This window comes from Ostrea edulis, chromosome 5, assembly GCF_947568905.1.
Source record: "Ostrea edulis chromosome 5, xbOstEdul1.1, whole genome shotgun sequence".
Classification (NCBI taxonomy): domain Eukaryota; kingdom Metazoa; phylum Mollusca; class Bivalvia; order Ostreida; family Ostreidae; genus Ostrea; species Ostrea edulis.
Window position 1 is genome coordinate 20285665 of NC_079168.1, and position 14907 is coordinate 20300571.

The 14907-nt window shown below is 35.4% G+C and overlaps 1 protein-coding gene across 3 annotated transcripts in view; it reads left to right on the plus strand.

Annotated features, from left to right (window-relative positions):
* Nucleotides 1–14907, plus strand: part of LOC125651498 (macrophage mannose receptor 1-like) — a 97368-nt gene that overhangs the window by 41235 nt on the left and 41226 nt on the right. For all 3 annotated transcript variants that reach the window (XR_008803460.1, XM_048880119.2, XM_056166951.1), the window contains exons 18-24: nt 5611–5774; nt 5960–6076; nt 6269–6384; nt 11858–11994; nt 13053–13270; nt 13365–13483; nt 13847–13899. Coding sequence is in view for 2 of the 3 variants with exons in the window: in XM_048880119.2 (XP_048736076.2) it covers nt 5611–5774; nt 5960–6076; nt 6269–6384; nt 11858–11994; nt 13053–13270; nt 13365–13483; nt 13847–13899 (924 nt within the window). In the remaining variant the exon portion in view is untranslated. The remainder of the gene's footprint in view (nt 1–5610; nt 5775–5959; nt 6077–6268; nt 6385–11857; nt 11995–13052; nt 13271–13364; nt 13484–13846; nt 13900–14907) is intronic.

Consider the following 14907-nt stretch of genomic DNA (forward strand, 5'->3'; position numbering starts at 1 on the left):
CAACAAGTTAAAGGAACAATTCAAAGCGTGTAACAGAAATGTAAAACATGATGTCATAGGATATGTGAAAGTCTGTGCTAAATCTCCAGTTCGCATTCCTGGAAAATCAGTGACTGTTATCAATGGTACAGGACCAAAGCTACCAAGATTATATGAAGCAATGGTGGAACCTTTAGCATCTAATCAGCATTTGTCGTCAAATATTATTGTCGTTCGTACTTTAACCAAAGTGAACCGGGGATTTTTGAGTTTCCGCATAGCAAACGTTGGCAGTGACGAAGTGTGGCTAGCACCCAGAGCAAGAGTTGCAGTTCTTGTACATGGTGAGATAGTTGAAAATCATTCTAACATTGAATTTACCAGGCATGGAAACATTGAAGAAATTTACATTCAAGAAGAACTGATGTGCAGTGAAACTAAATTAACTAACAAAGTGCCGAGTGATTTTCAAATTCCCTCTGAGATTGATAAACTGAATTTGAATTCAGCTCAGATGAACGAGATTCGATCCCTGTTCTACAGAAATCGTGATGTATTTTCACAGAACGATGATGACATAGGCTATACGACTACAATCAAGCATAGTATACGAACAATGGACAATCAACCAATAGTGCAACCTTATAGACGAATTGCGCCATCTCAGTACGAGGAGGTGAAATCACATATTCGTAAACTGTTGAACAATGGCATTATAAGGGAGAGTAGTAGTCCATATGCATCACCTATTGTCTTGGTACGGAAGAAAGATAATTCGCTTCGGTTGTGTGTGGACTACCGTAAGCTTAACAGCAAAACTCAACGTGACGCTTACCCATTACCTAGACTGGAGGAATCGTTTGATGCTTTGTGTGGTGCAAAATATTTTTCAACTATGGATCTTACCAGTGGGTATAATCAAGTGGCTGTAGACGAGAATGATGTTGAGAAAACTGCATTTACAACACCCATGGGCCTATATGAATACCTTCGTATGCCATTCGGTTTATGCAACGCGCCGGCTACGTTTCAGCGGTTAATGCAGCACTGCTTTAGGGATGAAATATTTAACATATTATTAGTATTTCTGGATGATATCATTGTGTATTCAGAGGACATTCCAGAACATGTTAAACGATTAGAAACTGTGTTTAGAATAATACGTGAACATGGATTAAAATTAAAAATGTCGAAGTGTAAATTTTTCCAGAGTGAAGTTCGCTATCTTGGACATGTTATATCTTCCAAAGGAATTAAAACTGACCCTGAAAAAATCAGTGCTGTACAGAATTTTGAAAAACCGTCAACAGTGAAAAAATTGAAATCTTTCCTTGGATTGACGGGTTACTATAGACGCTTTGTTAAAGGATTTAGTGACATTGCAGCACCATTGCACAAGTTATCCCAACAATTTACACCTCATCCAAGGAAGGCATTTGGAAATAAATGGGATTCTAAGTGTGACATTGCATTTTGTAAACTGAAAGAACTTCTGGTGTGTTCTCCTATATTAGGGTACGCAAATTTCCAAAACCCTTTCATTCTTGAGACGGATGCCAGTATGCGTGGTCTGGGAGCAGTTCTCTCACAACTCAACAACGGAAAACCACATGTGATTGCCTACGCCAGCAGATCGCTAAGACCAAATGAAAGAAACATGCAAAACTACAGTTCACGGAAGCTGGAACTTTTAGCGTTAACGTGGGCAATTACAGAAAAATTCAAGGACTACTTAATTGGATCAAAGTTCACTGTGTTTACTGATAACAATCCGCTGTGTCACCTACAAACATCTAAACTCAGTGCAACAGAACAACGTTGGCTATCAAAATTGGCTATGTTTAATTTTGATGTGAAATTTAGACCAGGTCGGAATAACGCAAATGCAGACGCCCTTTCACGGATGAATGATCCAAATGACGCATTGAGGCAGAGTGATTTAGAGGTTATACTGGAAAAGTTCTCTGATTCTACAAAAGTACCTTCAGAATGTTCAGACTTGCAGAAAAGAAATACACCTAGTGAGTTTATTAATGAAGAATATGACACTTTTCCGTCTCTAAAATTGAACGAAATCCTATCTCTACAGTCCGCTGACTCAAACATTGGAACATTTCTTAATATATTCAATGAGGGAGTGAAACCAACGAAAAAAGAAATGAGAAAACTACCGAGAGCCGTGGTTACATTGATTCAGCAGTGGGATAAATTGATGTTTGTCAAGGGAGTACTTTACAGAGTGGTAGCAGATCCTACGTTAGGGGATTTAAAACAGCTTGTTCTACCCAGATCGTTGCATGAGAAAGTGTTGATCAGTTGTCATGACAATCTAGGACACCAAGGTATTGAGAGAACATTCTCCGCTATTCGATCACGATGTTACTGGCCGGGAATATTTAATTCGGTGAAAGATTACTGTAAGCGTTGTGAACGTTGTGTTATTTCTAAGATGCCTCAACCAGCTGTTCGGACTACCATGAATCATCTCATCGCTTCCAAACCGTTACAAATTCTGGCAATCGACTTTACCGTTCTGGAGCCAGCACATGGTAAGGAAAACGTTCTCGTGATGACGGATGTCTTTACGAAATTTACTCAAGCCGTTGCGACTAAAGACCAAAAAGCAGATACCGTTGCAAACGTACTTCTCAATGAGTGGTTTTACAAGTATGGTGTACCGGATCGTCTACATTCTGATCAAGGGCGAAATTTTGAAGCAAATGTCATTGCTCAATTGTGTAAGATGTATGGGATTTCACGTTCACGCACCACTCCTTATCATCCCGAAGGAAACGCTCAATGTGAAAGATTTAATAGAACTCTCCACAACTTATTAAAGGCACTTACACCTGAACGTAAGCGACATTGGCCGAAACATCTTCCAGAGTTACTATTTTCCTACAACGCAACGCAAAATACAACAACAGGATACAGCCCCTTTCATCTTATGTTTGGACGTCTTCCTAAACTACCGATTGATTTTCTACTTGGATTCTTACATGACGACGATGACGATCTGATGTCTACTGATGAATGGATCAGAAACTACCAAGACCGACTAAAGTACGCGTTCGACAAAGCTGGTGACCGTACATCCATGATGGCGGAATACCGGAAGTCTACCAACGACTGTAGAGCATTCGAGCCGAACTTGGACATTGGTGACAAGGTATATGTTAGAAACTGTCAAGTGCGTGGCCGTAACAAAATACAAGATTCATGGGATTCAACTGTGTATCGCGTAGTGAACATTTCAGGAAACGTTATAGCTGTTGTATCCGATGGTGGCTGCCAGAAAACATTAAACCGCCGTGACGTTACCAAATCTGTTTCAAGATGACAATTCTATACATATTATGTCTGATATTATGAACTTTTTTTTGTTGCTTTGTGTTTTCATGTAAATATTATTAGTAGGAAGTATGTGGCTGTTTATATTTGATTAATCTTTTTCATTTATCGAGACGCTAAATTTAAAGCTGGGGAGTATGTGGCAGGGTGATCTTTATATCTAATTGAATTTTCTACATTTTTCAATACTAAGCTCTGCTATATTAATTGAATGAAATCTATTCACAACATTCTATTGACCAGGTTGTTTGTAGGAATTCACTCACTCTAGCTAAAACCAGTTTAATAACTTTTTCTTCTATAAATAAGTTTCGCGGGCTTTTTCATCAGTGCGGGAAATTTGTTTTAGAGGGAGTAGACCTATACATGTAGCTGCCCGTTGTGCCACACCTTAAGGTATATATTTGAAATGTTTATTATTAACTGATTGATAATTATGTACGTTGAACTATTTTTTTATCAGTATATTTCTCTACTATGAAATGACCGTTTTTTTGATCAAGGACTATAAATTTTGTTACTTTTTGAAGTAAAGTAATAAAGTCGATCATATACATTTCATTGGAATATTTTGACTTCTTTAAAGGGAAATACGAATATGAATTTATGTAATTGTATATTTTGTTGCATATGTAATGTGGTGTGTGATTTGTTAATTTCAGATCTGCCATTGCCTTTAGTTGTTAATAAATTTAATAAAACCTACGTCGCTTGGTTATACAAAGTTTGGAGATTGATAACGTTTTCCTGATATTTCTTTATTCTATATCAAATATGCATATTGCTATTTAATTTATTTCCCTGATCATATGGAAGTTAGTAATGTACTACAATCATCAAGTATCCCAGATTCAAAGAAACATCTAGATCACGTACACAAAAACATTATTACTAGTAACGAGTATAACTATTTCGGTCTATCAAGAAAATGAGATATTCCCTGAGCAATTCCCCAAATTTATTTTCCATCATGGTTCATACATAATGTATTTTTAAAAGAGGATAGTAAGTTCCTATGAATTGAGTAAATTGCAAACAGAATGATACGCGCTTTCATCCGACAAATTTGGCCTAATATTGACGAATAATAGTAAAAAATGTTGGCTGAAAAGGAAACGTTGAGATGGTCCCTTGCAACCGTATACACCATAATATTCTTATTTTATCCGTCATTACAAAATTAAAGGTCTTTAAACATGAAATTATCTAATCAATGAAACAAATGACTTAATCATTAATATATCATTGTTGATATATGCAGTAGTTACAACTATAAGTAGATTCCCAAATGAAAACTTTGAAACGTTCCCTAATCAATCTTCTGATTTCATTTTCTACCATGATACACGTCCAATAGATTATTTTGATAGATTTGGTAAGTTCCTCTGAATTGAGGACGTTTCAAACAAAAGTATAGGGTTTCGTCTTCAAAAATATGCCTAGTAGTGTTTTATGAGAGCCAAAAATGTCACAGGGAAGAAACTTTGAGATGGTCCCTTAATCTTTCTAAAGGGTGATATGTTGATTTCATTTCATTATATTGTCAAATATGTCTAAGACTTTCACATATATTAAAAAAGATTGAAAAAACTAGGGCAAAAATATGAAAACTATTAAAAAGTTCTTTATTATAGGAGAAAATCCCATTACACCCCATAATAAAGGTATCGATACATTGAATCGACCCCTACGCAATACTGTACGGACAAAGGCAATTTTTATTTTCTTAATAAAATGTCCAACGTACAATTCATCAATGATGTAAATTTAATAAAAATCGCTGCGGCAGAAATAATTGTATTCGGCCCCTTAAATCAAGGTTAAGTTCAAATGGGCAGAACTTTAATCGAGATAAAAACATATTGAAACAAGGTGTGCTTATTATTGACAAAATATTGTTAAATGCAGATTCGTCAATACAACCTATCATTGGGTCAAATGCTGTCTGACGTGTTTCATACTGATTGTTAGGCTGTTCTTGGCACACTGATTGTGACTGCGGATAACTCCGTTTATCTGATCAGGATATAGGACTCACGGCGGGTGTGATCGGTCGACAGGGGATGCTTACTTCTCTCATATATATATATATATATATATATATATATATATATATATATTTTAAATATATATATATATATATATATATATATATATATATATGTATGTGTGTGTGTGTGTGTGTGTGTGTGTGTGTGTGTGTTTGTGTGTGTATGATTTGCAATATTGTTTTTGTTTTCTATTAGGATAGAAATTAAACAAAACTATTTGTTCTGAAAGGTGTTTCAGCGAAACAGTATGGTTACTGGATTGGTCTCAGGGACAGGAGACAACAAACATTTCGCTGGGAAGATAATAGTGATGTCACCTACACAGCATGGCAGACAAATGATCCACAAGGTTTGACGTTGTACAAAGAAGGATGTACTTTTATGAATTTACACGTAAGTAGAAAATATGCCTTTAATGGAATGTATTTGGGAACAAAATTCACAATATTGTATAGAATTGTCCACGAGAGTAAAAAAAAAAAAAAAAATCATATGAGGGATATCAAATTCACAACCTTTAAAGAGAAGTACATATTCTTAGTATTGTTCCTGAGTGGTTACACGTATCTGTATTGCAGAATGGACTGTGGGGAGACAGACACTGCGATTCACTGATGCCCGGATATGTGTGCAGATCTTCAAAACTACAGAACAAAACAAACATAGTGTCGCCTATTTCAGTTGCATGTGAAAAGGTTTTTAGAAATATATTCAGCTGATTTTGTATCAATTTGATTAATTCGTATTAGTGCATCAAAATTGGAACCGTATAAGTTTTACATTACAATCATTATACACATGTAGCACCCACCTTTGTCATACAGTATTCAAACATGCAGCACACATCATTGCCGTACAATGTCAATTAGTTTGTTTTGTTTTGCAAGGGCGCCGTTGGATTCAACAGTTTCTGTTATCGTATCTTTGAGATTAAGAAGACATGGAAGGAAGCAGAATTAATGTGTCAGTCACTTGGAGGGCACTTGGCGACAATCTCTTCATTGTAAGTAAAGACTATTGTGTGAATGCCTAAATCACTGCAATTACGTTGTCTGTAACAACAGAAAATCATTTCGATGAATCACAATACATATAATCGTATGCGAGTATTCGAAATCTGTACTTGTATTGTTTTCCCACAGCCCTTTGAATATATGTATACCATTGTTTTATTGGCTTTAACACCAGAACTTCATGACGATATCGATATTCTCTCAGCTATTTATTGTATATAAATGATGATATTGGATACAACTAGCAATTTCATAATATGTTCCCCAAGATCCCATCCCATTACATGCCCTATATTGCATAGTGTCCAAAAATGAAATTAAATTATTTATTCAATACAATTAAGAATCTGCATTGCTTCATCTTTAATAAATTTCAGCAATGAAGTTAAAATATTCAATAAAAATTTCTGAATATTACCGAGCGAAGCTCGCACGGGCCGAAGGCCCGTCCGCGAAGCAAGAGTCTAAGGTAACACGTATGTAAAAGAAAAAAATATATCACAAAATCAACTAAAGAATAGAAATAATCTCTACATATATTCAATGAAAATTTTGTGATCCATATGGGCGTCGCCATTTTATTAGGGGGGGGGGATTCATTAGTTGCTTCGACAGTTACACGTATCCGAGTTTTAAGTTTGAATGCCAAAAATACAAGACGCTGACTTGCGATTTGTTATTAAAACACAACATTTCGTACAAGTGAATGGTATAATTATCATTGTAACAGTTTTTAGCAAATCATTAAATAGAAAAATAGTAATAGGACTAAATAGATGAACGAGTTCATGCGTTCCATTTCATAAAAATATTGGTTAATTTTGCTTAGTTTAAGCTGTCGTTTGAATTGTTAATGGGATGAATTTGCTGTTGTTTATAATTGTTTGATATGAAAGAAGAAAAACGTTGAGGATATAGGCCTATGCGACGTTTTACATCGGTTGGCGTTATATTCCCTGTGTTAAATGAATAGACAGATCCGGCAATTATCCTCATATATCCCCATTTGAAGGGACTTGTTCACGTTTTTTGAAGAATTTGTTTTTCATGTTTTATGTTAAACATTAAAAATATGAATCATTCAATGTTGATTGCCAAAACTGGGACCTTCTGAATGCTGGAATAGAAGCAATATTTTAGCCTTAACACTGCGTTATGTAAACAAAGACTCGAGTCTTTTTATCTTTACAAACAAACTAGTGAACTGTTTATTTTGTCATTTAAAGCATGCCAATTTTGCATATTTACAAATCTAACTTTAAAATAACACATTTTACCCAAAGAATACTTGAAATGTGATAGATGAAAGGTGAAGATAACGAACAGTGATCAATCTCATAACTCATACAAGCAATACAAAATAGATAGTTGGGCAAACACGGACCCCTGGAAAACAAACTTTTGGGGAAAATCGTTAATATTATTACTGGGCTTTTATTATAAATACTATATATGTTTAAATGAATTACAATTTACCATATTTCACTAAATTATGAATATCACTTGGGACACGCCAATCACCCAATAACATGCTTCGCTTGGTCAAACGGTCACACCGTGTATACATATCATAAACCATGCCCGGGTTTAGCATTTTCAAATCTGATCATGAGAATTCCTCGACAAGATTTGATTCATATTTCAAATATGAAAGTGATAAAAGAATTAGATATGTTACATGAGGAATGTGTTTTGGTTCCAGCTGACAAAGCTAGTAACAACATTGTCTTTGTAAGGCTCATCATTACAACTGTATTTTAAACGAACTTGGCATTACTTGCACCTTTGGTAATCTTACTATACTCCAACTGCCCTTTGAAAACATGAAATTCTTCAAAACCATACTTCAGTTTTAGACACATTTAATATCCCAGTCAATGGGTCGAACGAATATGAGTTACCGTACTTATATTGGATTCCTAAACTACATAAAAACCCTTACAAACAAAGATTCATTGCTGGATCCAGTAAGTGCTCTACCAAGCCCCTATCTTTGCTCCTCACGAAAATATTAACAGCTGTGAAGGAGAAATAGCAATCTTACTGTGGGACTACATATGCCAGTAGTGGTGTAAATCAAATGTGGATTCTGAAAAATTATAAAGAACTTTTAGTAAACTTGAACATTAAAAGCTATGACTTTTCAACACTATACACGACCATTCCTCACGATAAATTAAAGATTATACTTTTTGACATCATAGACAGTAGCCGGCAGGTACTTGTTTTTACTGTTTAATGTATTTAGTGATCCTGCCTCGTGTAGCCGGCAGGTACTTGTTTTTACTGTTTTAATGTATTCAGTGATTCTGCCTCGTGTAGCCGGCACCTACTTGTTTTTACTGTTTTAATGTATTCAGTGATCCTGCCTCGTGTATTGAACCAGTGAGTGTGTCTATGCTATTCTTCCACGAATTAAGTAGCTAGATTTTCTTTGCATATAAGCATTGTAAATAAAAGTGTAGATACGATCGTCGGGTAATATATATCTATATAGTCAAACTGACAACTCAACTGTATGACAAACGGGATGATTTCAGCTTCTCCATCGTCAATTTCCCACATTTATGTAGCAATATTCCATTATCACCTGCATATGGTGTTTATATATCTCAACTGATTCGATATGCAAGAGCTTGTTCTGGGTATAGTCAGTTTTTAAATCGAGGTAAGCTACAGATGGTACAGGGATTTCAACAGTCTCGATTGAAGTAAGCATTTCGCAAATTCTATGGTCGTTATAACGATCTAGTTCGTCAATACAACCTCGCATTGGGTCAAATGCTGTCTGGCGTGTTTCATACCGATTGTTAAAGACCCAACTTTAAGTTAACGCCCCCAAATTTTACCTGTGTTGCGATCAATGATAAGCCGCTGGTCAATCAAACTTTTAACAATAGAGCTTAGGTTGATTGACGTTTGCAGAGACCATGGTCTACAGCTACCTGAGAAAGATGTTTTGATAACAATCATGGCTAATGATGACCGGCAGTCTTCAGATCTCGAGGAAAGCCCCAGTATACCTGAGTTTTGATAGCATTGACTCGCACCTAGAATGTTTTAATTTCTAACGTCCCCTATATAATGCAATTTATCATCGTATTTTCTCTCTCCATCTTTATACATGTATTATAGATTAAACAATCAGAAATCAAACAATAATAATAATAAAAAACAACCAAACAAACATAAGTTATTGGAATATTTTCTATTAATGATTTATTGTGGCTTTATATTTATAAAAACATGAACAATTCTTTATTGGCGCAGCACATCAACATGTATAATGGTTATATTGCCCATAAGTAAAACTGTTACAGTAGTTAAAAAAATGCTTCTGTTTGAGATACCACATGGATTATAAATTACACAATCAGAAATCAAACAATAGTAAAAAAACATAAATAAGTTATTGAGACATTTCTATTTATAATTTATCCCGGTTTTCTATTTATAAAGATAAGAGAGAGAGAGAGAGAGAGAGAGAGAGAGAGAGAGAGAGAGTTACTGAGATATTTCTATTCATAATTTATCACGGCTTTATATTTATAGAGAGAGAGAGTTATTGAGATATTTCTATTTATAATTTATCCCGGTTTTCTATTTATAAAGATGAGAGAGAGAGAGAGAGAGAGAGAGAGAGAGAGAGAGAGAGAGAGAGTTATTGAGCTATTTATAATTTATCACAGTTTTATATTTATAAAGAGAGAGAGAGAGAGAGAAATGTGTAAAACTGTAGCAATAATATAGATGAAATAATATGGCATGGCAATAGTGTTGCATACGTATGACAATAATTACTCATTTAGTCAATGATTGAGAGTAAGGGAGAGAGAGAAAGGGGGGTAGACTAGCTATGTGTCAGCTTCTGTTTGGGATACCATCGTTACACAAACACTACGTCAACAGAAACCCTAAAGAGAGAGAGAGGAGGGGGTATAGACTTCGTGTCAGTTTCTGTTTGGGGTGCCATCGTTACACAAACACTACGTCCACAGAAACCCTAGAGAGAGAGAGAGAGAGAGAGAGAGAGAGAGAGAGAGGAGGGGGGGTAGACTTCGTGTCAGCTTCTGTTTGGGATACCACCATTACGCAAACACTACAGCTACAGAAACCCTACAGACGGCCCATATTGAGGGGTATTTTGATCATTCTTCATTTGGTTGCACATGTACACAGATCTACTTGGATTTATTCATTCTCTCGAAACATTGATATTTTACCTACTACACCCACGACACCGCGAACTCCCAGGACACCAGGAAGTGCCCGGAAACGCCCGGTAATATTATATTTAGGAAATTATTATATACGATATATAACAATTTAATTAGAAGTTTTAAAAAGCAAAGGTTTAGAAATGGGCTAAACCTGTCATTTGCAATACATAAATATGACCAAGTTTGAAGGTTTACGGGAAATAGAAATGCGGTATGCATGTAGGTAGAAATTTTAATTATCCTTTTTTTTTTTTGTTTTTTTTTTTTTGCACAAATCAAGACACTAAGCATAATTTGTAATAACCTGAGAAATTTCCTGTGTATATCATAAAAATATACACAACAACCGATCTCTTGGCCAGGTAAATTCCAGGTAAATAACATTGACCATGGATAAGCTCCGCCCACATTCAGTGATCCGTGGAGCAACCGTACGGTGTTTTTTTTTGGTCTTTAAGCCGTTCTTGGCACACTGATTTTGACTCCGTTTACCTGATCAGGATATGGGGCTCACGGCGGGTGTGACCGGTCAACAGGGGATACTTACTCCTCCTAGGCACCTGATCCCACCTCTGGTGTGTCCAGGGGTCCGTGTTTGCCCAACTATCTATTTTGTATTGCTTGTAGGAGTTATGAGATTGATCACTGTTCGTTATCTTCACCTTGCATAGTGGACATTTCTCTCTGTGATGCACGAGCGAAATGTGCCGCTGAGACGCCATTACTGCAAATACTCTTAATGTAGACGTGGGGGAGTAACACAAATACTAGGGTGCTCTCTTAACAATGATGATCCTTGTCTAACAACAGTTGTAAGATCAGGACCCAGTTGCACGACGGTTAGTTAACTTCCCATTAACTCTTACATCTATATAGCGTTAACTAGACGTTAACTGTCAGTTAAACTCAATTGGGCCCAGGCTACTAATGGATATTCTATTGATAATTTCCAGCTATTTTGTGTTTATAAATCCTTTACGTGATTTTATACATGCCAATGATTTATTAAATCTTTTATTGAATTACAATTTTCCTTTCACGTTTTCGCACAATGACATATATTAATTTAACCAATCAGTTAACACACATGGAAGTATGGAGTGCATTTTCTTCTTTTTAAATGTATGTCCATAGACTCAAAATCATTAAAAATATGATGTGGCAAATCCTTGTATTGTATATAAACTATTGGATTTGGTTCCGTTTTATTGTGCATAATGTATAATGTCATTTACTTGTACAGGCGAGAATTATATTTCTTGGCGAGTCAGCTTGAACTAAGTAACCCCAAGGTTTGGATTGGATACACTGTGATCGCTAATAAAAGCTCATGGTCAAGTGGTAAAACAGCCGTGATGAAACTTTCATTTGTTGATTTTGGTAGGATTTTTTTTCTTCATGTATCATTTTGTTAACACGCTTTACTCACTGAATATATAATCATATACTGATGCGTGATGATTTATATTTAAGGATTTTGATAAAGTTTTGAAAACTGTAAATTCGCTTATTTTGTGGGCTTAAAGTTTCTTGGTCTTTTTTATCCAAATTTTAACGATAAAGTTATGGATTGATTGAAGACTGGTCTCTTCTAGGATAGTTTAATTTCTGGCATTCAAAGATTCCTATGATTCTTTAATAAATCAATGAAAACTCAGATTGTCTAGGAAATAAGTCATGATTTCGTAGAATCAATAAAGGATATATATATATATATATATATATATATATATATATATATATATATTCAATAAATTCTTTTTTCTTGGTATCAGGGTAGAATAAAGTCAAAAAATTAAATCCAATACTCAAACTTTTATCTATAGCGTCATAATGGAACTTGTTTACATTGTTTAAAAATCTAATGACGAGCCCGCAGGGCGAAAGCGCTATAGATAAAAGTTTGAGTATTGGATTTTATTTTTTGACTTTATATATATATATATATATATATATATATATATATATATATATATATATACACCATCAAGTGCTATGAAAACTACACCTGTGTAACAAATCTATTTTTATAATTATCAAAATGGAAGAAAATCATGTCTCGCTATTGAACAGAATTTAGGTTAGTCTTTTCTAAACATTTATATTAATTAAATCACCTTGCATATAACACATATTTTTGGGACATTTATCCTTGATCTGTTTGCAAAATGTGGGATAATTTGTCGTTACTCCAAAGTGATTACTATAATTTAAGATTGGATTTTAGATTTCTATTTTTCACGTAACAATTATTCTTTGGGTTTGAAATGATTTACGGTTTAGTTTGACATTGCATTACTGTTTAAAGTAGAATAAAGTTCGATGTAGTATGTGTAAATGTGACTAATTACGAGGGGATATTACTCGTTTTGTTTCTCTCTTTTTTCTTTACCAATTCATCTGCTTTCCAAAACTGACCATTAAGCTGTAAACTGCAGGTGGTAATCTTACCGAAAAATGTGGATTCGTGGACAAATCAGAAGGGTCGCGGTTTTTAATGGCTTTGGGAGATTGTGAGAAAAAACAAAACTTTATATGCGAAGAACACCGTGATGGGTACAAAGCACTCCCTCCTAGCACGGCATCCGTTCCTATGACAATGTCTTCGGAAACATGTCCACCAGGCTGGCAAACATATGGAAATCGCTGTTTCAAGGTATGTTTATAAGATGTAATCTTCCTATCCGTAATTAGAAAAGTTTGGTATATTTAAATATCCACCCCCTCAAACAAAGACTGATTGATTTTAGGAGTTTTTAGAGAAACTATCGTGGACTGCAGCAAGAAGAAAGTGTAGAAATATTGGTGGTCGGCTTATCACTATAGATAGTGGGATCACCTTCTCCTTTGTGTTTCATGCATTTAATAGGTAATTCTTAACATTAACATCTTTAACCAAATCAATAGCATATTTTATGCATTATTCAAATGACGATAAAATTCTATATTACAGGCTTATGTTTGCTTTAGTAAATCAAATTAGATTTGAGTTGTTAAGATTGAATATAATGAAATATACTACAGGGGGAAAAGAACACGGATTGTTATTAAACATCAACATATTGTGGTGAACTGTCTTCAAAAAGTATGCATGGTCATGTATTTCCAAGATAAGACATCTTGCAGACTACGAAGATCTACTTTTCCTATGATTTTGTTCACCTTCATTCTTACATTCAGAACTGCTATTTTCAAAACATGCATGTGAACTTGTATGAGACTTCTTTCCCAGTGTCATTGATGCAAATTGGTGGATAGGCTTGAACAACAGGGCCAGGGCGCATGGTAAGTGTTGATAATGATTGTATTTCAAATTAGAAATAATGTAAAATTGAGTATCTGCACAGTTGTTTCTGAAGTTAGAAACCAGCTCTAAACAGACCTCTTTGAATAGTACAGCTCGTTTTACATTGTACTACAATGTTATGGCTGAAATCCTGCTACCTTGAAATTGTGAAAAACTGTGTCAACCATGTCTTAAGCATAAGTAATATATTTCCAGTTTCTTGTCTTGCTTTGTCACCGTTCGCGATGACAAAGTGGTCAAAGCGTTTATCTAGATGGCATAAAGTTGTAAGGTCGAGCTCCGTCCATCCCTTAGCGCGTCAAACATAAAGACATAGAAACAGGTAGTGGTTGATCCGTTGACAAACACTTGGCACGTTGGAGGTCTTTCAGAGAACATAAAACCGAGATCCTGTGTTGCGACAGGCCTTAGTACGATAAAGAACTCAGACGCTTTGCATAAGTTTAGATACGTAGCACTTTAAACTCCCGAAGGGACGTAAAACAGAACGACCAACCTTAATTTTCTTATTCCAGTTTTTTTTTCAAACTATTGATCCGATAGTTTTACCCATCGCAAATCGAACTTATATTTAGGGGTACATGTATATGCAAGGTGAAGATAACGAACAGTGATCAATCTCATAACTCTTACAAGCAATACAAAATAGATAGTTGGGCAAACACGGACCCCTGGACACACCAGAGGTGGGACCAGGTGCCTAGGAGGAGTAAGCATCCCCTGGTGACCGGTCACAACCGCCGTGAGTCCCATATCCTGATCAGGTAAACGGAGTTATCCGCAGTCAAAATCAGTGTGCCATAAGCGCTCGGATCATGGATAACGTAAGTAAAGACTGTAGAGGAAATTTGAACTAGAATCGTGACATTGTTCTTCACTGCATGATGTGGGTGTATCTATTTCGCTTTTTAGTATTTAATTTCATCACTTTTACCTTGTTGCTCTCTCTCTCTCTCTCTCTCTCTCTCTCTCTCTCTCAACTTAAC